The sequence below is a fragment of the Phoenix dactylifera genome, chromosome 4, assembly GCF_009389715.1.
Source record: "Phoenix dactylifera cultivar Barhee BC4 chromosome 4, palm_55x_up_171113_PBpolish2nd_filt_p, whole genome shotgun sequence".
NCBI classification, from domain to species: domain Eukaryota; kingdom Viridiplantae; phylum Streptophyta; class Magnoliopsida; order Arecales; family Arecaceae; genus Phoenix; species Phoenix dactylifera.
In genome coordinates, this window is record NC_052395.1 from 2,242,215 (window position 1) to 2,265,386 (window position 23,172).

The 23,172-nt window shown below is 38.2% G+C and overlaps 1 protein-coding gene across 1 annotated transcript; it reads left to right on the plus strand.

Moving 5' to 3' along the window:
• Nucleotides 1-655: 655 nt before the first annotated feature.
• On the plus strand, nucleotides 656-23,172 carry LOC103696456 (ABC transporter A family member 7-like). Its single transcript, XM_039125287.1, is given in 19 exon segments — nucleotides 656-1,041; nucleotides 1,336-1,717; nucleotides 1,817-1,899; nucleotides 2,007-2,151; nucleotides 2,927-3,046; nucleotides 3,172-3,296; nucleotides 4,285-4,443; nucleotides 4,791-4,953; nucleotides 5,032-5,157; nucleotides 5,269-5,352; nucleotides 5,488-5,852; nucleotides 19,921-20,121; nucleotides 20,492-20,601; nucleotides 20,766-20,850; nucleotides 21,710-21,838; nucleotides 21,940-22,026; nucleotides 22,028-22,046; nucleotides 22,377-22,465; nucleotides 22,630-23,172. Coding segments are annotated over 19 exon segments (2,850 nt in total). The 5' UTR covers nucleotides 656-963; the 3' UTR covers nucleotides 22,930-23,172.

Sequence of the window (23,172 nt, forward strand, 5' to 3'; positions counted from 1 at the left end):
ATCTAACAATAACAAAAAACAACAGAAAGGCAAAAGGTCGGGAAAAAAGAGAGCCAGCAATAGAATAATACCTATTAGTAAGCTTAAATAATCTAAATGCCAAAAATAAAAAATAAAAAAATGGAAGATGTAGATGAATTAAATGTCTTTATTTTCATAAAAATAAGACCTTTTCCCACTCCAAGTTCAAAAAAAAACAAAAAGGCAAAAGGTCAGATAAAAGAGGTGCCAACAAGCAAAATAATATCTTATTAGCAAACTCAAATAATTTAGAGGCCAAAAATAAAAAATAAAAATAAGAAAGATGGAGATGAATTAAATATTTTTATTTTTGTAAAAATAAAATCTCTTCCCAATCAAAGCACAAAAAAGAAAGAAAGAAAGACAAAAAGTCGAATAAAAGAGGTGCCAAACAAACAAAATAATACTTTATTAACAAACTCAAATAATTTAGATGCCAAAAATAAAAAATAAAAAATAAAAACAAAAAAGATGGCGATGAATTAAATACCTTTTTTATCATGTTACTATTTTCATAAAACAGTAACCTTCTCAAATTCTCAGCAGAATCAGCTATAATTTCTTTTCCTCTAGGAAAAGCTTTGACAACTAAAGTTGTAACTCATCCTGAACGGGAGCATCACATGCCCGTGGTGGGACCCCCCAAAACGCGGCGAGCGCTGAAACTCGTCTCCGATTCACTCCTTTTCCATGGAGTGATGCAATTTGTCGAGCAGTTGGTTGTCATAAAACAGATTGGGAATACGCGTTCTCCATCCGTTGGATCGGGAGTAGCCAAGCGCCGTCTATATAAGTTGCCGCCCGGGAGAAAGAGACCGGAAATAACGAGAGCCCTGTTTTGGCCTCTGTTTCATTTTGCGTGAGGTCGGAAGAGAGAGGCGAGGCTCCAACGGTTATTTCATTTTATCTTACTATAACTCGGTTTACGTCTCTTTGATCCAAATGGAGCCCTCTTCCCGCGGCCCGGCCAGCTTCCTCACCCAGGCCAACGCTCTCCTCAGGAAGAACCTCACCTTCCAGGTCCTCTTCTCTCTTAATTCTGCGATTCTTTACTTTCTTCTCACGAATCAATTCAAAAGCTTTGATAATTTCGACTGCTACTGAGGTCATCAAATCAAAGTTGTTCTATCAATTTTGATCGCTAAAAGTTCATCTTCTGTAGCGAAAGGAATGACTTTGGAGTGCTGAGGATTGAAATTTGGATTTTGATTACTGGTTTTCGAACTTTAGGGGCCGTAGAATGGTAATATGATCAGGAATTCTGTTGTTTATCTAATTATTTGTCGATTTGCCGCCGTAATTCCTGATTCACAGAAACGGAATCTGAAGACGAACATTGGGATCATTGGCTTCCCAGTCTTCATCTGTGTGCTGCTTGTCATCCTCCAGAATTTAGTCAACAATCAGCTCGACAAGGCCAAGTACCGATGTGGCTGTGTCTGCATCGATACGAATGGAGACGGCAGGTGCGAGACCGTCTGTGGGCTTCAATACTCGACGCTGGATCAAGTGAACACCTGCCCGATACCCAGCCCTCCGAAATGGCCAGCTCTGATGCAAGTTCCTCGCCTTGAATCTCGTGCCGTCCGATCTGGTTTTGTTTCGTCCGCGGACCTGCCGGATGCGTCCTGCAAAGATTCAAAATCCTGTCCGGCTACTGTACTTTTCACTGGTCGTAACCAATCGCTTGCAGAAAGTATGCAGCTTGTTGCCTAAAAGATGTTACTGGAGATGATGTTCTTAAGCATTAAATATTTTTGTTTCATTTGTCTTAATTGATTTTATCTATTGATAGGTCTGGCGGGGAATTTGTTAAGGAGCACTTCTTCCTCAATGGATTTCTCAGATTATCTAAATGTTCTATCGAGTGTTGTTCCGGTGAGTTTGCTAAATATGCCTGTGTGTTTGGATTTTTGCTAAATTTCTCCTTATCATGCCTCAAAAGGTATGCTTTTGAATTTTCTGGTTGCTTGGTAATCTTTCAGGGGTCAGACACACCGACCAGATATACACAATTCATCGAACCTGCATTCATCTCCGGTAGACCATTATATATGATCCAACCTCAATGCACACCAAATTTCACACGTTCAGTTTCCTTTGAGATTTCTAACAGAACACTTGAGCTAGGTAAACAGCTTCTTGCCTATGTAAAAGGCCAGTCAGGTTTTGCTAAATTGTTTTGCTCGGTATGCATCAGAAATCAGGAGTAGTGGTCTTAACAGGTTTAGTTTTGAATGTCAAACTTTGTTGATAAAGTGTTCCAGGCCACTATTAATCATGTATGAGATTTTACCCCTCGGTAGCTGTATATATGATTGCATCTCGTTTTGCAAGTTTGCCTATGTCCAACACAAGATAATTCTATCATATGTCATATTTCTATTCATAAATAGATGTCGTATCAACTCATTGATGTATTTAATTTGTGGAATTCACTGGTTCAGACACTTATTTTTCTTATCTGATATTGATAAGCATCTGCTTATTTCTTTAGGAACAAAATGCTTCCCGTTTTTCCTTCAGTCAGGCCCTGGTTAGATGCTAGACTATAAAATTTATGGGCCTATGTGTACTTGCTTATAGCAAGCATGTAATGCCTTCTGTGTTTGACATTATGTGTTGATACTTATTAATGAAACTTAGGAAAGCGACATAATGTGTTTTCCTCTCATTTCTCTGCGAAGCACTTTCTCATGGACTTGGCAAGAAAACATTATCAACAGGAGTTTCCTGAAGGTTGCTATGGCCATCTGTTAGGAGATCATACTTATGCTCCTATTTGTAGTAAGATGCATTAGTACCTAGTATCGTAGTGGTCCCTTCCATATACTTGTATGCTGCCACATGAAGATTTGATTCTAAAATGGCTGCATTCTGAATAATGTCTTTGGAATTGGATCAGAGGTAGAATGTGTTCAAGGACTATCTTTATGGCGTGATAGTTCATCGGCAGTAAATGATGAGTTGTTTAAGGGCTACCGACAAGGGAATACAGAGAGGAAGGCGAATGAATACATTGCAGGTGATATTATACAAACTTTTGTTTTCTTTCTGAGGAAAAATGGTTTCTTTTTTTTTCAATTTATTGTTTTCATCTTCATGAATGGCATGTCCTTCTAAACGTAAAATACGCTTTCTTTGCTGCAGCTTATGACTTCTTGAACTCTGATGAGAATGGTTTCAATTTGAACATTTGGTACAACTCAACCTATAATAATGAAACTGGGTATGTCGAAATTGCATTGTTGCGTGTTCCTCGCTCAATGAATGCGGTATGTACTCTCAGATTTTTTTTTTTTTTTTTGAGTATCTTTATTATAATATATGTCTTCTTATTAGTTTATTGACCATAATTAGATTGCAGACTTGACTACTAAAGTTGCACTAGTATCTTCAATTTTGTAAAAGGACGCTGACATTCAATTCTTTCCTTGCTGGACTGATTTAATCTTATTAAGAATGATAAAACCTTGTAACTTGAACTTGACTATCCAGCATATTCTTCTTTTTCCTTTTCGCCCCCATTCTTGCTCAGCCAAACTGAATCAACAAATCAGAACTAGTGTCAGAAGCCCAGGGTCATCCCCAAAAAGAATTTGTGCCTTGAAATTTAATCATGTATCTTGATTATTTCTTTAAGCGGTCATGTCCTAGTGAAAATGGTCACCTGTGTTTTCCTTCTAATTCAGTTTGTCTTTAGATGCATATGACTATTCTCTCTCTCATTTTTTTCTCCATTAATTTGTTTTCCATTTAGATGAAGTATGCCTATTTGATGCCTCCCATGCTTATGGATGGGTATACATCCTTGGCATCAAGGAGGGCTTATTTTGAAAACTCGAATCATGGCCTCTTAATGTCCAATCTTATTCATGATCTTCTTGCAAACTAAGGAATGATCTGTCTCTGAGTAGAGACAGTTAGTATGGTAGCTTATGGTATTCTATATATGCTACCCGTGCATGTTCAGAATGCTTCTTTCTTATGTAAAGTCATTGTACTGGGCAGTTCATGGACAATATTGTATAAGTTTTGTTGATAGGTTGTATTTATGTACTGCTTAGCATGGTTTCCTTTGGTATGGGTCCTTTCTAAGCATCTATACATGACATTGAGCCTTAAAGAGAAGGAAGTCTCATCCATATTCTAAAGCTTCTCATTTCTTAGTCCATTTTCATTTTTGTCTAGTTGATGTTTACGTATTTTAGTGAATACAGTGGACAAGATGCTGATGTTTTCTTTTTCAAAAAAAAATTACAGGCCTCCAATGCATACCTCCGGTTTCTAAGAGGTATGGGCATAATGATGCAACTGGAATATGTGAAAGACATGCCAAAATCAGGAACAGATAATAAGTTTGATATTTCTTCTCTCCTTGGTGCATTATTCTTCACATGGATTGTTAACCTGCTTTTGCCGGTGAGTATTATGAGCCAAAGTCTGAAGTGATCTATATTTGCTATTTTCCCAGTGCTCCATTTTACTTGTACTGCAACCTATTTTGTATGTATGTTTTTTTTCCGGTGTCTACGAGTGCAATTTTGCATTTATGTGTGCTGTGTACACACATGCTTGCACAAATAGATATATTTAGAGGGAGATCGTTTTATAGTCACAACTTGAAATTTTAAAAATATATATGTTCTATTTCTTTGCTTTCACTCGAAACTCTGCTATAGTAGTTGTGTATCAGCATAATTTTAGGCTTAAAATTTCTGCAATGGAGAGGTAGGTTGTATTGAGTATTGCTTTTTCTTCTGATGTAGGTTATATTGAATTACCTGGTGTACGAGAAGCAACAAAAGTTAAAAATTATTATGAAAATGCATGGGCTAAAGGATGGACCTTACTGGGTCATATCTTATGCTTACTTTTTTGCTCTGTCAGCAGTCTATCTGATATGTTTCGTGATATTTGGCTCTGTTATAGGTGAGGGTAAAAACTTCATCAGTCTATATTTGTCTCAGATTAAGCATTACGTAACTTTTTTTTGAAAATTCTATTCAGGGCTGAAATTCTTCAGATTGAATGATTACAGCATACAGTTTGTCTTCTATGTCATTTACCTAAACTTGCAGATTGCGATAGCCTTTCTAATGGCAATCTTTTTTTCTAGTGTAAAGACTGCTACAGGTTAGATTCTTGTATGATTTTGAATTCAAAAGAAACAGAGTATCTTGCTTAAACACCCTGCACAGGACTAGATAGTGACACATTTTGATGATGTGATATCTGATGTTGCAGTAATTGCATATATATATGTATTTGCCTCGGGCTTACTAGGATCTTTTCTTTTGCGGTTTTTTATTGAAGACAGCTCCTTCTCAAGTAAGTAAATAATATCATTTTTGCATTAGTTCCTTTCAAATGTATGTCAACATAGTGTTTCTATAAATTGTCTACTTTGATGCCTTTCCTCAAGTCATAAGCATTATAAACTAGAAATTCTTTTTATAACTTTAGGAGGTTGGATTATAGTCATGGAGATTGTTCCTGGGTTTTCCTTGTATCGTGGATTATATGAGTTTGCCCAATATGCTTTCATGGGAGATAATAAGGGGACTTCTGGTATGCGATGGAAAGATCTAAGTGACAGTCAGAATGGAATGAGGAATGTCTTGATTATCATGATCGTGGAATGGCTAGTATTGCTTCCAGCTGCATACTATTTAGATCAGGTTGCCTCGTCAGGAGGCATCAAAAGAGGTCCTCTATTTTTTCTGCAGTATTTTCGGAAGAAGCCTTCACCATCTTTTCGAAAACCAAGTTTGAAGCGACAAGATTCCAAAGTTTTTGTAGAAATGGAGAAACCTGATGTTTCTCAAGAAGTAAGATCAGTTCCTACATAGCAGTGCCAGAGTTAATTGTATAGATTTATTGCATTTATTTATTAGTATCTGCTTTAAAAGATTATCAGCTATATAATATTGCTAAGTTTAAGATCTTCTACTTGACTTCTGTTGATATTTGTTAATTAAATTTGAGACTGTTCTAGCACTTATTTGGGTAGATTGACATTTAAATCTTGATGAATGATAGAATAGAATGGCAAATTGTTCCATTGCAGATTTAAAATCAAAATGTACCTAATGTATACTCTTGAAATATGATGTTTTTCTAATTGTTAGACTTACTTAGTTTGGTGACTTCTAACTTCAGATTAACATGACATCTAGAGTTTGCAATATATTTAGAGCAACATTTATTTAAAAAAACAGTAAAAATGCCACCATCCAGGTTCGAACCTGGAACTCTCCCTGTTGCATGTGTTGAGAAGAGGGGTGCCAACAAAATGGCCAAAGTCCTTTTGGCTCTGTTAGAAACAACATTATTGACAAGATAATAATACTCAACATGCAGTTGCCAGAAACTGGAACAAGTAAACAAGCAAATGACTAGATAGACCCTGCAGTTGCCAAGATTCATTATGCTTTTATGGAAAGCTAGTATCTCATAACATTCTTCCTCAAGCAGATGTAGCCAATACTAAGCACCCCCAACCTGTTAGCAATGGCCTCTAAATGGACACTTCTAATGTAGTTGATAAGCATTTTCTCCAATTAATCTTCAATAAATTCCCTTTCTTGGATACAACCATCAGTATAAAAAAGTGGCAATTCGATTTTACTTTCTTATTTTCTATGTGAAATACAAGATCAATCAATGTGTACCAAAGTGGTCATCACGACACAATATAAATCTTTGTCTGGGAAAACCTAGGTTTAACTAGTTGTCAATTGTTCTAGCCACAATGACTCAAATATCCTATGAGACCTAGTGCAATATTAAGCTATTCCTACTGGTATACTCCCCTAACAGAAGTACAGTAGCCACATGTGCAATGCCTATGATCAGGACTTCTACAATAGTGAAAATATAAACAGGCAGAACAGAATTAATCCATATCCCCGTTCAGCCCATAAAATTCCTTTTGGAGAAGAGGCTTTAGATATTGTAAGTATGGTTGCCTGATGATCAGCACGTCTCAACCTAATCAACGTATCACTATATAAAAGCATGTCTAAGCATCTTTACATATTAAATGCAATTTCTTTTTCTTAGAGGCCTATTGATAACAAGGAATACCATGCCTTTCATTTGCATTCTGAATATGCATGACTTGACAAGTGACAAATAAAAGAATAAGGATAGGGCAAACTTTGGTAAATTTAAAGCATATTAAATTTGTGACACATCTTTGTGAGGAGCAGAATATTTTTAATACTCCTGGGCACTAACAAAATTCTCGTTCCAATTGGCTTGAAATTAAGCTTCTGTCTGTAGTATACCATGTGCCTTCTGGGAGATATCAAGGTGATTTTTCAGTTTTTTGGGTGGAGAAACACTAATTTCCTACCGATACATCTAGGGCCCAGAGCCTTGTCAAAATCTTTACAAAGATTCAGCTAATTATTCAGTTTCTATATCATTGCTTCTAAGAATTTATCTATTGATACAAATAATGGTTATATGTATACCTTTTGTTGCCCAGATAGACAACCCAAGAGGGGGGGTGAATTGGGTTTTAAAATAATTATTGCAATTAAAAGCTTTGTGAGTAACTAATTAAAACTTTTTGCTAGTGGATTAATTAGTTGCTATATGCAGTGGATGAAGGGAAAGTAAGAGACAATGGAGCAATCACAAACACAAGCAATTTTATAGTGGTTCGGAGCTAACCCTTGCTCCTACGTCCACTCCCCAAGCCTCACTTGGGAATTCACTATAATCCCTCGGATTACAGCCAGTTGTTTTACAAGTTCACAACCCAACTTGTTGTTTTACGAGATCACAACGAACTCGGTCGGTTTTCACAGGCTCACCGACTAGAACCACCCGATTGTTTTTCCGGGATCACAATCAAACCCTTACACCGTTGGTTTTAACCTTGGCTCACCAACAAACCTTAACACCCTTGATTCAATCCCCTGATTGAATCAAGTAAGAAACAAATAGTTTGAAACAAACAGAAAAAGAAAGCTTTTCAAAAGCGTATTTTAAATAATTTAAGCAAGGAAGAGTAAGAAGCCCTCAAACTGATTTTGGAGATGGAGGAAGGGGCTTTTCAAACTCTTTGACTCCTCTTGAATTTGATGTAGACTTGCTGTCAGGAGGAGAGCCTTGAATGTGAGGAAGAGAGTTGGAGAGTCGACTTCAATGCACTTCTTCCTTCTTTTTCGTGTAATCACTCTAGAGAGCTTTTGGTTGGTGGAAAATCCCTTAAGCTTTCAATGGAGTCTCTCTTTCTTACTCTATTACTGTTTCCTCAGGCTATTTAAGCCATTCCCAAAGAAAAATAGCCGTTAGACACATATTTCTAGCCGTTCTGCACATTCTGCAACTCCTGACAATGTTTCCGTTAGGATCGGAGTCGACTCGCGCGATCTGGAGTCGACTCGACTGTTGCAGGAGTCGACTCATGCTTTTCTGGAGACGGCTCGGCAACTGTTCTGGATTTGAATTAAAGTGCTGTCTTGACTTGGAGTCGACTCGACTGAACCTGGAGTCGACTCCCCAATGTCTGGAGCTGACCCGGCACTTTTGGAGACGACTCGTTCTAAGGAATCCAGAGATCTTTCTTTCAAGTTTGCTCACTCGAGTCGACTCGGATATTCTGGGAGTCGACTCGGCACTCAGAGCCCGAAATCTCGATCTTCTGTCTGTTGACATGTGCTGTCTCGGAGTCGACTCGAACTGTCTCGGAGTCGACTCGGCTTTCAGAGACGAAAATACAGTCTTCTGTCTTGGGGTTGCGCTGCCTTGGAGTCGACTCGAACTGTCTCGGAGTCGACTCGGCTCTCAGAGACGAAAAATACAGTCTTCTGTCTTTGGGGTTGCGCTGCCTTGGAGTCGACTCGAACTGTCTCGGAGTCGACTCGGCTCTCAGAGACGAAAAATACAGTCTTCTGTCTTTGGGGTTGCGCTGCCTTGGAGTCGACTCGGACTTTGCGGGAGTCGACTCGGTTCTCAGTGTCCGAAATTGGCTCTCTGACTTTTAGCCTTGCATTTCTCTGGGAGTCGACTCTTGCTTCCTTAGGAGTCGACCTGCCAACCATCGGAGTCGACTCGAGTTCTTCGGGAGTCGACTCGGCTCTCAGAGTCCAAAAATGCTTCTCTGTCTTTCTGTCTGTTACTCCCTGGAGTCGACTCGTACTACGCTGGAGTCGACTCGGCAAGCATCGGAGTCGACTCGAATTCTTCAGGAGTCGACTCGTTGACAGGTTCTGAGATGAATCTTTCTGTCCGGCTGTCTGTTCTCAGTCGGAGTCGACTCGTAATGTGCAGGAGTCGACTCGAGCTTGTGCCAGTGCTTCTGATACGCTTGGAGTCGACTCGTAATCTTCCGGAGTCGACTCGAGACTCAGACTTTGGTTCAAATTGAATTCTTTACTTATCCAAAGTGTATTGAACCAAAGCTAGAGACACTTAACCATAAATTTACAAATATTTGACTGAAACACTAGATTGAATTCATTAGTATAACATAAGATATACTCAAATGCTTTGAGCTCATCAAAATCAAATAGGGTTATAATCAATCACTCCACAATCTCCCCCTTTTTGATGATGACAAAACATTGAGTATTTGTAAAGTGAATTGCTCAACCAAAAAGGAGATTTATAGTAAAGTTTTAAAATGAATTCAAGTGTCTAGTCATTTAATTTATCCAAAACTGAAAGGTGTAAAACAGTAAATTTTGAAGTTAAAGCTCCCCCTTTCATTTGGAATTATATAAGCCTTCATGTCATGCAATCAATTGTTTGGCTTATATATATTTAATGAATTTGCTTTCTTAAGATTTCAGATTTTCCCCCTCAACACATGCATTCAACTATGTTTAGATTCTCTGAATTTTCTTTTAGTGTATTGAAGCTTTTGAACTTAAATTTTTTGTTTTAGAGGAAAAATCTGCCAATTTGTTCTTGAGTATTATTCAACTAATCTCCGATATCCCTTGAATAGATTCTGGAGATTACTCCTTTAGGAGCCCCAACAGAGAGATAATGAGCCTCGAGGTATCGAATCTACTTAGAACAAATTAAAAGTTCTATTTTGTGCTTTAAAAGTTCTCTTTTTATTGATTCCCTTTACATGTCTATTCAATATATTTTCTCCCCCTTTTTGTCATCATAGCAAAAAGGAATAGCACATCATAAAAGCAGTTAGAGTTCAAATTTGCACAATTTGGAAGAGAAATGTCTACTCATTGTATTGATGTAAATTTAAGTACAATTGTAGATACATCAAAAGTATAGAAGTAAGTACATATCAATAAGAGAAAAAGCAAGCTACACTAGGATTTCTTTGTGGTGGAGGATGTGGCTCCCTTGCTCAGTCTAGTGTGTTGCATAACTAAACTGATCCCTTCTGAAATGTTTCCTAGCTGCTTTATGATCTCCGAGGTGGCCCTATTCTGGATCGAGGTAAGCTCAGTCAGATTCTCCTGGAGGGTATCCAACTTGAAGATCAGTACATTGGCTAGCCGTTCGGCACCCTGACTCTGGCTGCCTAGCTCCTGTCGGATGTCTTCTCGCATCTTTCTTGTATTACTCGTGACATCGCTCATATTCGAAAATTGGGCTTGAATTAGGCTTCTTACATTGTAAATTTCTTCCCTCAGATGAGCCGTCATCTCGGTCACGGCTGCCAATGATGGAACCATCGCAGTGGAGGGAGTAGTCGCTGGACCTCGGAGCTCCCTCAGTAGGTCGTCCCGTAGCTCCCTCACGATCTCCTGCCGCAACTCCCGGAGCTACTCAGGAGATATCCGGACCTCCAGTGGCTGAGAAGGTGGTGCAGTGGAGGGTCCGGCTGAAGTAGATGGTGCTGAAGTGGAGGGATAGGTGGAAAAATCTGAGTCATGATCAGGGCTGGGGGAGTGTCGAGTAGTAGGGTCAGAAGGTGTGGAAGTGGATGGTTTCCGGACCCAGACTCCCTCAACCTTATGGAATCCCATCCTGTGAAGAGTCCCCTCACCCATGCGATCTGTGTATCGCAGTGAGCGAGAGGGTTCCCCCTCAGGAATGGGGACCTCTAACTTCCTGAAGATCAAGATATACAGCATGCCATAGGGAAGAGTAAGCCTTGGTTTGTCTAGAGGCTCACATAAGTATTTGTAGATGAGTTTTGGAAAGTTGATTGGAGTATCTTGAAGAATGTAGAACATCAGGGCTAGGTCCCTCTCAGATACAAAATCAAAACGGCCTATCTTGGGGAAGAGGGTCCTAGATATGATACTCAAGAGGAGCCGCATTTCAGCTGATAGTTGATTTGCAGACACCTCTTCTAGGGGGGACTGAGGTGGACTCTCTAGTATGGCCGTAAGGGCCTCAGTCCTATCCGTGGGGTGAGAGGGAGACACTCCTACTTGGGGAAGATGGAGGACTTGAGCAATGAAGTCCTCCGAAATAAATATAGGGACTCCCGCTACAGTTCTCTGAATACCACCATTACCCCTAGCTACAATACCGTAGAATTCCCTAACTAACCCCGGATAAGTAGGGAGATCTAGGGAACAAAACCTTTCTAACCCTTGAGCCCTTAACCTATGCCCTAGGGTAAAGCCTTCCCGAGAGAGGAAGTCAAAGTTGACGTATCTCCCGGTGGAGACCGCCTTCCCGGCGCACGGACGCGAGGGAACCGGCCTCGGCGGGGAAGGAACCGGAGGTTGTGGCCTCACGGGTTCATTCCGAGCCTTTGACCGTCGCTCGGTGCCACTCGCAGAATGGGGCCTTTTCCGGCTCGGGACAACATATTTCCGAGGCATCCTAGACCTAAAGAGGGGGAAAGGACACGAGGAACGGAGGAAAACTCGACGGAAATGCCCTAACAAAGGTCGGAGACGAGGTCGGAGACGACTCTAGGGTTTTTGAATAGTGACGACGGTGAATAGAAGTGTCGATTGAACGTTTCGATTAGGGTTAAAACATCGGATTCCCGACCTCGAGTCGACTCTAGTAAGTCGCGAGTCGACTCGACCTCGAGTCGACTCCAAAATATGCGCGAGTCGACTCCCCTTATGATGCCATCGACCTCGAGTCGACTCCTAAATATGTGCGAGTCGACTCCCCCATGAGCCGACTCTAAAATGTATCCGAGTCGACTCGAACTCTGGCACGCACCCAAAAATCATGTTGTTTTCGTGCCAAAGAAGGGATAATCAAAAAGTTTATAAGCTGATTTGATGATCATAGATGAGAAACTCTATATTTAACACAAGCTAATCATCAAAATCAATGAATTAGAAGAGAATATCACTAGGATGGATCAATCACTCCTAATCCTCTCCTAAGTACACAGAATCGCTCTTCACTCAAGGGTTTTGTGAAGATGTCAGCTAGTTGATCATCAGTGCAAATAAATTGAAGTGTCACATCACCATTCAATACATGATCTCTTATGAAGTAATGTCTTATCTCAATGTGTTTGGTTCTTGAGTGCTGAATTGGATTCTTAGTTAGGTTAATAGCACTTGTATTGTCACAGTTAATGGGAATTTTATCTTGTTTAATTTCATAATCTTCAAGTTGTTGTTTGGTCCACATGATTTGAGCACAACAACTCCCGGCAGCAACATATTCGGCTTTAACTGTAGATAATGCAACCGAGTTTTGTTTCTTGCTAAACCATGAGATTAAATTTTCTCCTAAGAATTGACATGACCCGCTGGTGCTTTTTCTATCAAGTTTACAACCAGCAAAATCTGAATCTGTATACCCTATTAAGTTTAGGCTAGATTCTTTAGAATACCATAAACCTATATTTTTTGTTCCTATTAGGTATTTAAAGATTCTCTTAACTGCAATTAAATGTGTTTCCTTAAGATTAGATTGATATCTAGCACACATGCATACACTAAACATGATATCAGGTCTACTTGCAATGAGATATCATAAGGATCCTATCATACCTCTATACATCTTTTGATCTACTGATTTACCTGATTCATCTTGGTCTAGTTTGCATGATGAACTCATGGGTGTGCTGATTGACTTGTTTCCTTCCATATCAAACTTCTTAAGCATCTCCTTGATGTATTTAGCTTGATTGATGAAGATCCCTTCTTCAGATTATTTAATTTGGAGACCGAGGAAATAGTTCAGCTCTCCCATCATGCTCATTTCAAATTCACTCTACATCAAGTCAGCAAATTCTTCGCAGAGGCGATTGTTAGTAGCACCGAAAATAATATCATCAACATAAATCTACACTACTAACATTTCTTTGTTTTTCTTCTTTAAAAACAGTGTCGTATCTACATTTCCTCTAGAGAACTCATGATCTAGTAGAAATTTGCTAAGTCTTTCATACCATGCTCTAGGTGCTTGTTTCAAACTATAAAGTGCTTTGTTTAATTTATACACATGATTGGGGTATTAATGATTTTCAAAACCAGGAGGTTGTTCTACATACACCTCCTCATTAATATACCCATTCAAAAAGGCACTTTTTACATCCATTTGAAATAATTTAAAATCTTTAGAGCATGCATATGCTAGTAACAATCTAATTGCCTCAAGTCTAGCTACAGGAGCAAAGGTTTCATCAAAGTCTATACCTTCTTCTTGATTATAGCCCTTTGCTACTAGTCTAGCCTTGTTCCTAATTACAATTCCATTTTCATCAAGTTTATTTTTATATATCCATTTGGTACCTATTATTGAATATTCAGAGGGTCGTTCAACTAGGTTCTATACCTTGTTTCTAGTAAATTGGTTTAGTTCTTCTTGCATTGCATTTATCCAATTTACATCCTTTTCAGCTTCTTCTATGTGTTTAGGTTCAAAATGTGAGATAAATGCTAGATGATTATTTAAGTTCCTAAGAGATGCTCTAGTCCTAACAGGTTGAGATGGATCATCTAAAATTAATTCCTTAGGATGCCCATGAGCATACCTCCAAGTCTTAGTCAGCCCATGATCCACAATTGCCTCTTGGCTTGATGATGCATTTCCAATTAGTTTTTGTTCATCTTCTTGTAATGTCATCTCATCAATCTTTTCTTCAAGAATTTCAGCATCATCATCAAGAACAACTCTCTTGCTAGAAGAGATATCATTAGTATCATCAAACACAACATGTATAGACTCTTCAATAACAAGGGTTCTTTTATTAAAAACTCTATAGGCTTTACTTGTTGTAGAATACCCCAAAAATATACCCTCATCAGACTTAGAATCAAATTTACCTAAGTTATCCTTCCCATTATTATGAATGAAACACCTACATCCAAAAACATGAAAATAGTTTACTTTGGGCTTTCTATTTTTTCAAAGTTCATAAGGTGTTTTCTTTATAATGGGTCTCAATAAAACTCTATTTAATATATGACATGATGTATTAATGGCTTCTCCCCAAAAATACTTAGGGAGGTTACTTTCACATAGCATGGTTCTAGCCATTTCCTCTAGGGTTCTATTCTTTCTTTCTACAACTCCATTTTGTTGTGGTGTCCTAGGTGCAGAAAAATTATGAGTTATCCCCTTTTTACAACAAAATTCATCAAATAGATGATTTTCAAATTTCGTTCCATGGTCACTTCTAATAGCTATGACTGAAGCATCTCTAGCATTAGTTACTTCCTTATGAAATTTCTTAAATACTGAAAATGCTTGATCTTTATGAGCTAAAAATATGACCCAAGTATATCTAGAAAAATCATCTACAATAAGAAGACCATATTTGTTTCCACCTAGACTTGTGGTTCTAGTTGGTCCAAATAGATCCATGTGTAGTAGTTCAAGGGGTCTGGAGGTAGAGACACAATTTATGGATTTAAAGGAGTTTTTTGATTGTTTGCCATATTGACAAACTTCACAGATTTTATTTTTCTCAAATTTTAGTTTTGGCAAACCTATCACGGAATCTCTTTTAACTAGTTTTGATATTGTATCCATACTTGCATGACCTAACTTACGGTGCAATAACCAGCTTGCATTATTATCCTTAGTATCATTAACAACTAAACAGGGGTTATGTTTGGCAAGATCCTCAAGATCTACTACGTACACATTGCCACGTCTTATTCCTTTAAATGCTAAACTGTTGTCAATTGAGTTGGTTATGATGCATAAAGATCGTTTGAACAGAACATCAAAACCTCTATCACACAATTGACTAATGCTAAGTAGGTTATGCTTAAGACCATCAACATATCGAACATTATCAATAAAGGTTGAAGGGGTGATTTGTACTTTACCTATACCAATGATGTGACCTTGGTTATTGTCTCCAAATGTCACAGCACCTCCCTTCTTAGGCTCAAGGGTGAAGAATTGGTCTTTGTCATCCGTCATGTGTCTTGAGCAGCCACTATCCAAGTACCAACAGTTTTTGTCGACCTTGGCTGCAAGACACTCCTACACAAGGAAATCATACAACTTTAGGTACCCAAGTTTTCTTGGGTCCTTCATGGTTAGTAATGTTGGTTCCTTTTGGAACCCAAACCCTTTTAATTTTTTCTTTAGCTTTTTCTTTTCTATGATCACACACATTAGCTTTATGTCCTATTGTTCCACAGCAAAAACAGGTTATTTTCTTAGTTTTGCTTTTTCCTGCTTTTACAAAGAAATTACTAAGGAGCTTTTGCTTATTTTTAGTTTATACCCTAAACCAGCTCTATTGAACACAGCTCGTTGACTATTAAGTATCATTTCCAATTTTTCAGAGCTATATGTAAACTTTTCTACAAAAGGTTTGTACTTTTCAAGTTCTGGTGCCAACTTTTGTTTTTCTGTTTTTAGTGCATTTAAGTCTTTTGTGAGACTCTCTTTTATGATTTGTTTATCGTTTTTAAGTTCTGATATTTCTTTGGTCAGTTTTTCGTTATCTTTAATTAAGGTATTAGTTTTTTGAATTAACATTTGGTTGCATGTCTTAAGTTCTGAATTTTCTTTAATGATAACATCTTTATCCTTAACTAATGTATCGTACTTACGGAAGTGAGATTAGTTAGTTAGTTTCAATTCTTTGTTTTTAAGGTTTATTGTCTTATATTCGTCCATTAATTCATTGAAAGCATCATATAATTCATCGAAGGTAAAGTCTAAATGTGTTTCAGATGTTACCTCATTGTCGTTTGCCATAAAACAGAAGTTGGCCTTGTCCTCTTGTTCTTTATCTAATGATGATGATGATGCATCGGAGTCCGTCAGAGTAGAAACAAGTACTTTCTTTTTCTTGTATCTGCTGCCCTTCTTCAGCAGAGGACAATCAACTCTGAAATGCCCCGGCTTCTTACACTCATAACATCCGATTCCTTCACTCTCCCTTTCCTTACCTTTATCTTTATTGTGAAAATTTGTTGAACCTCTCTTCTGATGTATGGACTTCTTCCGGTTGATGAATCTTCGGAATTTTCTTACAAGAAGAGCCTCTTCATCCTCTCCCTCATTGTCTTCCTCTTCACTGCTGCTGCTGCAAGATAAATCTTTATTAGTAGAAACAGATTTGAGGGCTATTACCTTTTTCTTGTGAGAAGACTCTTCTTCACTGTGTTGTTTTATTGTTAGCTCATGCGTCATGAGGGATCCAAGAAGCTCCTCGAGTGGCAGCTTGTTTAAGTCCTTGGCTTCTTGGATTGCCGTCACCTTGGCCTCCCATGACCTTGGCAAACAACGAAGAATCTTCCTGACAAGGTCACTGTTAGTATAATTTTTGCCAAGGCTTTTTAGGCCATTGACAATGTCAGTAAATCTAGTAAACATGCAAGTGATAGTTTCATTGGAATCCATCTTAAATAATTCATACTTATGAACTAATATATTTATTTTAGATTCTTTTACTTGATTTGTGCCCTCGTGGGTCACTTCAAGTCTATCCCAAATCTCTTTTGCAGAATTGCAAGTAGAGACTCTATTGAATTCATTTCGGTCTAAAGCACAATAAAGCACATTCATTGCTTTGGCATTTAGTTGTGCCTTCCTTATGTCATTGTCATCCCAATCCTTTTCAAGTTTGGGTATAGTAACACCCTCTACAAAAATTGATGGGATGTATGGTCCATTCAGTATGGTGGTCCACATCTCATAGTCTTGTGCTTGGATAAATATTCGCATCCTAGCCTTCCAATATGAGTAGTCGGATCCATTGAAGAATGGAGGTCTATGGGTGGACTGGCCCTCAATATGAGAAGATCCAAATGGGGTTGTCATTTTGATCTTTTACTCTTTTGGTAAAGGAGTTCCGGCTCTGATACCACTTGTTGCCCAGATAGACAACCCAAGAGGGGTGGTGAATTGGGTTTTAAAATAATTATTGCAATTAAAAGCTTTGTGAGTAACTAATTAAAACTTTTTGCTAGTGGATTAATTAGTTGTTATATGCAGTGGATGAAGGGAAAGTAAGAGACAATGGAGCAATCACAAACACAAGCAATTTTATAGTGGTTCGGAGCTAACCTTTGGTCCTACGTCCACTCCCCAAGCCTCACTTTGGAATTCACTATAATCCCTCGGATTACAGCCGGTTGTTTTACAAGTTCACAACCCAACTTGTTGTTTTACGAGATCACAACGAACTCGGTCGGTTTTCACAGGCTCACCGACTAGAACCATCCGATTGTTTTTCCGGGATCACAATCAAACCCTTACACCGTTGGTTTTAACCTTGGCTTACCAACAAACCTTAACACCCTTGATTCAATCCCCTGATTGAATCAAGTAAGAAACAAATAGTTTGAAACAAACAGAAAAAGAAAGCTTCTCAAAAGCATATTTTAAACAATTTAAGCAAGGAAGAGTAAGAAGCCCTCAAACTGATTTTGGAGATGGAGGAAGGGGCTTTTCAAACTCTTTGACTCCTCTTGAATTTGATGTAGACTTGCTGTCAGGAGGAGAGCCTTGAATGTGAGGAAGAGAGTTGGAGAGTCGACTTCAATGCACTTCTTTCTTCTTTTTCGTATAATCACTCTAGAGAGCTTTTGGTTGGTGGAAAATCCCTTAAGCTTTCAATGGAGTCTCTCTTTCTTACTCTATTACTGTTCTCTCAGGCTATTTAAGCTATTCCCAAAGAAAAATAGCCGTTAGACACATATTTCTAGCCGTTCTGCACATTCTGCAACTCCTGACAATGTTTCCGTTGGGATCGGAGTCGACTCGCGCGATCTGGAGTCGACTCGACTGTTGCAGGAGTTGACTCATGCTTTTCTGGAGACGGCTCGGCAACTGTTCTGGATTTGAATTAAAGTGCTGTCTTGACTTGGAGTCGACTCGACTGAACCTGGAGTCGACTCCCCAATGTCTGGAGCTGACCCGGCACTTTTGGAGACGACCCGTTCTAAGGAATCCAGAGATCTTTCTTTCAAGTTTGCTCACTCGAGTCGACTCGGATATTCTGGGAGTCGACTCGGCACTCAGAGCCCGAAATTCCGATCTTCTGTCTGTTGACATGTGCTGTCTCGGAGTCGACTCGACTCTCAGAGACGAAAATACAGTCTTCTGTTTTGGGGTTGCGCTGCCTTGGAGTCGACTCGAACTGTCTCGGAGTCGACTCGGCTCTCAGAGACGAAAAATACAGTCTTCTGTCTTTGGGGTTGCGCTGCCTTGGAGTCGACTCGAACTGTCTCGGAGTCGACTCGGCTCTCAGAGACGAAAAATACAGTCTTCTGTCTTTGGGGTTGCGCTGCCTTGGAGTCGACTCGGACTTTGCGGGAGTCGACTCGGCTCTCAGTGTCCGAAATTGGCTCTCTGACTTCTAGCCTTGCATTTCTCTGAGAGTCGACTCTTGCTTCCTTAGGAGTCGACCTGCCAACCATCGGAGTCGACTCGAGTTCTTCGGGAGTCGACTCGGCTCTCAGAGTCCAAAAATGCTTCTCTGTCTTTCTGTCTGTTACTCCCTGGAGTCGACTCGTACTACGCTGGAGTCGACTCGGCAAGCATCGGAGTCGACTCGAATTCTTCAGGAGTCGACTCGTTGACAGGTTCTGAGATGAATCTTTCTGTCCGGCTGTCTGTTCTCAGTCGGAGTCGACTCGTAATGTGTAGGAGTCGACTCGAGCTTGTGCCAGTGCTTCTGATACGCTTGGAGTCGACTCGTAATCTTCCGGAGTCGACTCGAGACTCAGACTTTGGTTCAAATTGAATTCCTTACTTATCTAAAGTGTATTGAACCAAAGCTAGAGACACTTAACCATAAATTTACAAATATTTGACTGAAACACTAGATTGAATTTATTAGTATAACATAAGATATACTCAAATGCTTTGAGCTCATCAAAATCAAATAGGGTTATAATCAATCACTCCACACCTTTATACATCACAAATGCTTTTTCCACACTAATAAAGGAGGAATCTTCTGAATTGTTGTGAGAATTTACATGCCTTTGGGCTTTTTGGTTGCTTATGATTTTTTTCAAAACAAATGAACATAAAACTCAGTAAACTCAGGCTTTACAAATAACAGTGGAAGACCTGTTTTTCATTAAACTCATTTTTCAGGTTTTATGACTTGTAAGTTTTCACAAAACAGTTCTATGAAACCAGCCAGACAAACATTTGGTATGATGGATTTTGCACTCATTTTAGTAAAACTTGTGTACCCAACAGCCCCTGAGATCTTTTGGAAAATTTTACAAGAGCAATAGTTAAACCTACATAGCTGTGTGGATATATCTCAAAAAATACAACGTCGTGTGGATGAAAATGTTGTAAAATATAGGTGCGATCACATAAATTAGCATTGTAGATATGCAAAAGTGCTTAGAATTAATTTTGATAAATTGATTTCGAGTTGTGCCAACTAGTTATAGAAATATGTATTATAATTTATCTTAACTGGTTCTTTCGTTAGCTTGCAAAATACTGATATTTATCTGATAGTTTTAGTTGGTTTATACTGTCCAGGAACTATAATTAGTCTATTTCGATAATTGTTTGTTTTTTACTTCTTTTCAGAGAGAGGTAGTTGAGCAGCTACTATTAGAACAGAGCACTAGTTATGCAATCATCTCTGATAACATTAAGAAGGTTTACCCAAGAAGAGATGGAAATCCAGAGAAGTTTGCAGTTCGGGGTTTATCTCTAGCTGTGCCTCATGGGGAATGTTTTGGCATGCTTGGTCCTAATGGTGCTGGAAAAACTTCATTTATCAATATGGTTAGTGATAACGCTGTCACTGTTAACCCTTGAATTATGAGTCAATATGGGGATATCTAGAAAACTTGGTCTAGTTTCTAATTGCATTGACTAAGTTCAAGTGTAATATCATTTCAATGATTAATTATTTTTTCTGATTTTTCTTATGACATTTTTTAATTAAGAAGCTCATGTTATGTCCTATTTTCTATCCCTTCATTTATTTCAAAGAAAATCTAAAAAAAAATAAATTTCAGTTCATCTCAACGTATATGAAACATTATTTGAATCAGCAAACCTCTTCCTTTTTTGATTCATGTGGTCCTAACATAATCATTTTACATGCAAATTCCAGTTTTTACATAATATGAAGATCTTCATCTGTTGACAGATGACTGGGCTTACTACACCAACCTCCGGCACTGCATATGTTCATGGATTGGACATAAGGATTGATATGGATGAAATATACACAAGCATGGGTGTATGCCCACAGCATGAGTATGAACCTTGAATTTTATCCTTGTGACTAAAAAGAATGTTTGTGATGAATATGGCATATATCAAAACAAATTGATTCATTTATATTAGACACTAGGAGATTTATGTTATTATTTTCAATCAGTATTATTCTTGTGCCTGTTGTTTGTCATTCTTAAATACAGCTTGCTTTGGGAAACATTAACGGGCAGAGAGCATTTATTGTTTTATGGTCGATTGAAGAATCTCAAGGGTGCTGCATTAATGCAGGTATTGCATAGTTATTAGCATACATGCCCTTTTTAAATCTGACATGAGATTTGATTTGGCTTTTGTTTTATATGAGAAATTCAAAATTTATTAAGTCAAGATATTTTATTTAGTGTATAATAAGCAGAATTGGTAGTAAATAGATATTTAAGTAAGAGCATGTGTAACCTAGTTTATGCAACCAAGGATGCTATTTTCTAGTGCACCTTTGGGAAAATCAAGTTGATTTATTATTCCTGAAATAATCAAATAGCAATGTAACTGGATATATGTACTTTTTACAATGCTTATAAATGGAATTGAGAATTTCTGAATGCTAATATCATTTCTAAATATGTTTTTAAACTACATTAAACATCAAAACTAGTAAACTGCATTTTTTGGTTGCAGACAGTATCTTATTCCTTGCTATGTTAAAAATTATATAGAGGATTTTTTTTTGTGAGAACATATTAGTAATAATGCAAAATGTACATGCTTGCATGCCATGTTGTTTCACTGCCAAAGCTGAACTTATAGTCCTTTATATACGTCAAAGGGATATTAGATTTAAGAGATGGTGTCTTGGCACAATGATAAGGCTGCTCTATTGGTGTCATAGGTCCGAAACACAGAAACAATCTCTCTGCATGCAGGGGTAAGGCTGTGTACGGTTGACCTCCCCAGACCTCGCATTAGCAGAATGATTCCCTTTTATATTAACATTTAAGGGCTTATGTTGTGAATCTATTGTGCCTATAAGAGAGCTGTTAACAGAGTAGCTAAATGATGAGGTCTAAAATTTTGTTTTACTGCCAAAGCACATATAAAAGTCATTTTTTTTTTGGATTACTATCTTCTCTTGTCCTTTTATTTCCAGGCAGTTGAGGAATCCTTGAAGAGTGTGAATCTTTTCTACAGTGGCGTTGGTGACAAACAAGCTGGGAAATACAGTGGTGGTATGAAGAGGAGACTTAGCGTCGCCATTGCACTGATTGGTGATCCAAAAGTATAAATCTTTGATATCTCATTTAAGTCCTTGAAAGTGACTATTATCGGTTTATGGAAGTTTAATTGGATAACATGTCACTTGATGAAATGCTTTGTTAGGTTGTCTATATGGATGAACCAAGTACTGGGTTGGATCCAGCATCAAGAAAGAACTTATGGAATGTTGTGAAGCATGCAAAAAGAAATCGGGGCAATTATTCTCACTAGTATGTTTCATTTTCTCATTTCTATGTTAGAACTAGTACATCTAATCATTCAAATTCAGAAAGAGCAGGGCCTGTAATGTTACCTAAACTTGTCTACGGAAGTTTAAGTTCCTCTTTTTTTTTTTTTTTTTTGGTGGGCAAGGGCACATATAATTGTATTTTAGCTTGGTGCACAGTAGAATTTGTTTAAATATTACTGTGAATGTAACCCTCATGCCTTTTCCCCTTTATTTATTCCTCGTCCAGCAGTCATTGCTATTAAGGGATTTAATGTTAACACAGGTCTTTTTTTGAATTGCATCATAAATGAAGCTTTCTTGATTATTTCAGCACATTCAATGGAGGAGGCAGAGTACCTATGTGATAGACTAGGTATCTTTGTGGATGGAAGTTGGCAGTGCATAGGAAATCCTAAGGAGGTAAGTATATTATATATTATATAACCTTGCTTTCTGGATGATGGCTTAGAACCAAAAGTATTGAATTTTCATCTCACAATCATTACCATATGCGGCTTGAAAATTTGAATTAAACCTAGATTCTTTAGTGGGAATAAATATTCTTTAATGGTGTCTGATGACAGCTAAAGGCTCGTTATGGAGGATCTTACGTCTTTACCATGACAACATCTTCAAATGAAGAGGAAGAGGTAGAAAGCTTGGTTCGACAACTCTCTCCAAATGCAAATAAGATATATTATATATCTGGAACCCAAAAGTTTGAATTGCCAAAGCACGAGGTTAGAATTGCCGATGTTTTTCAAGCAGTAGAAAATGCAAAGAAGAAATTCACCATACATGCATGGGGGTTGGCTGATACCACTTTGGAGGATGTCTTCATCAAAGTTGCCAGAGGAGCACAATCATTTAATCTGCTCTCATGATTGTTAATAAAATCATGCTGCTGTGTATATTACTCTCTTTTGATGTTTTTGTTTGCGGATGTCTCAAATAGTTCCCATAGAAACTTGTCCGTCCTGCTGCTGTTGCTCTTGCAACTTCAGATATGGTTTATTGAATGCATAATGTATTATAGTAACTAAATTCCTGGATGCTGAAATAATTTTGTGGTTGTTTGCAACTTTGATCTTTAATTTTGTTTTAGTAAAATCTCTTTTCTAGTGAAA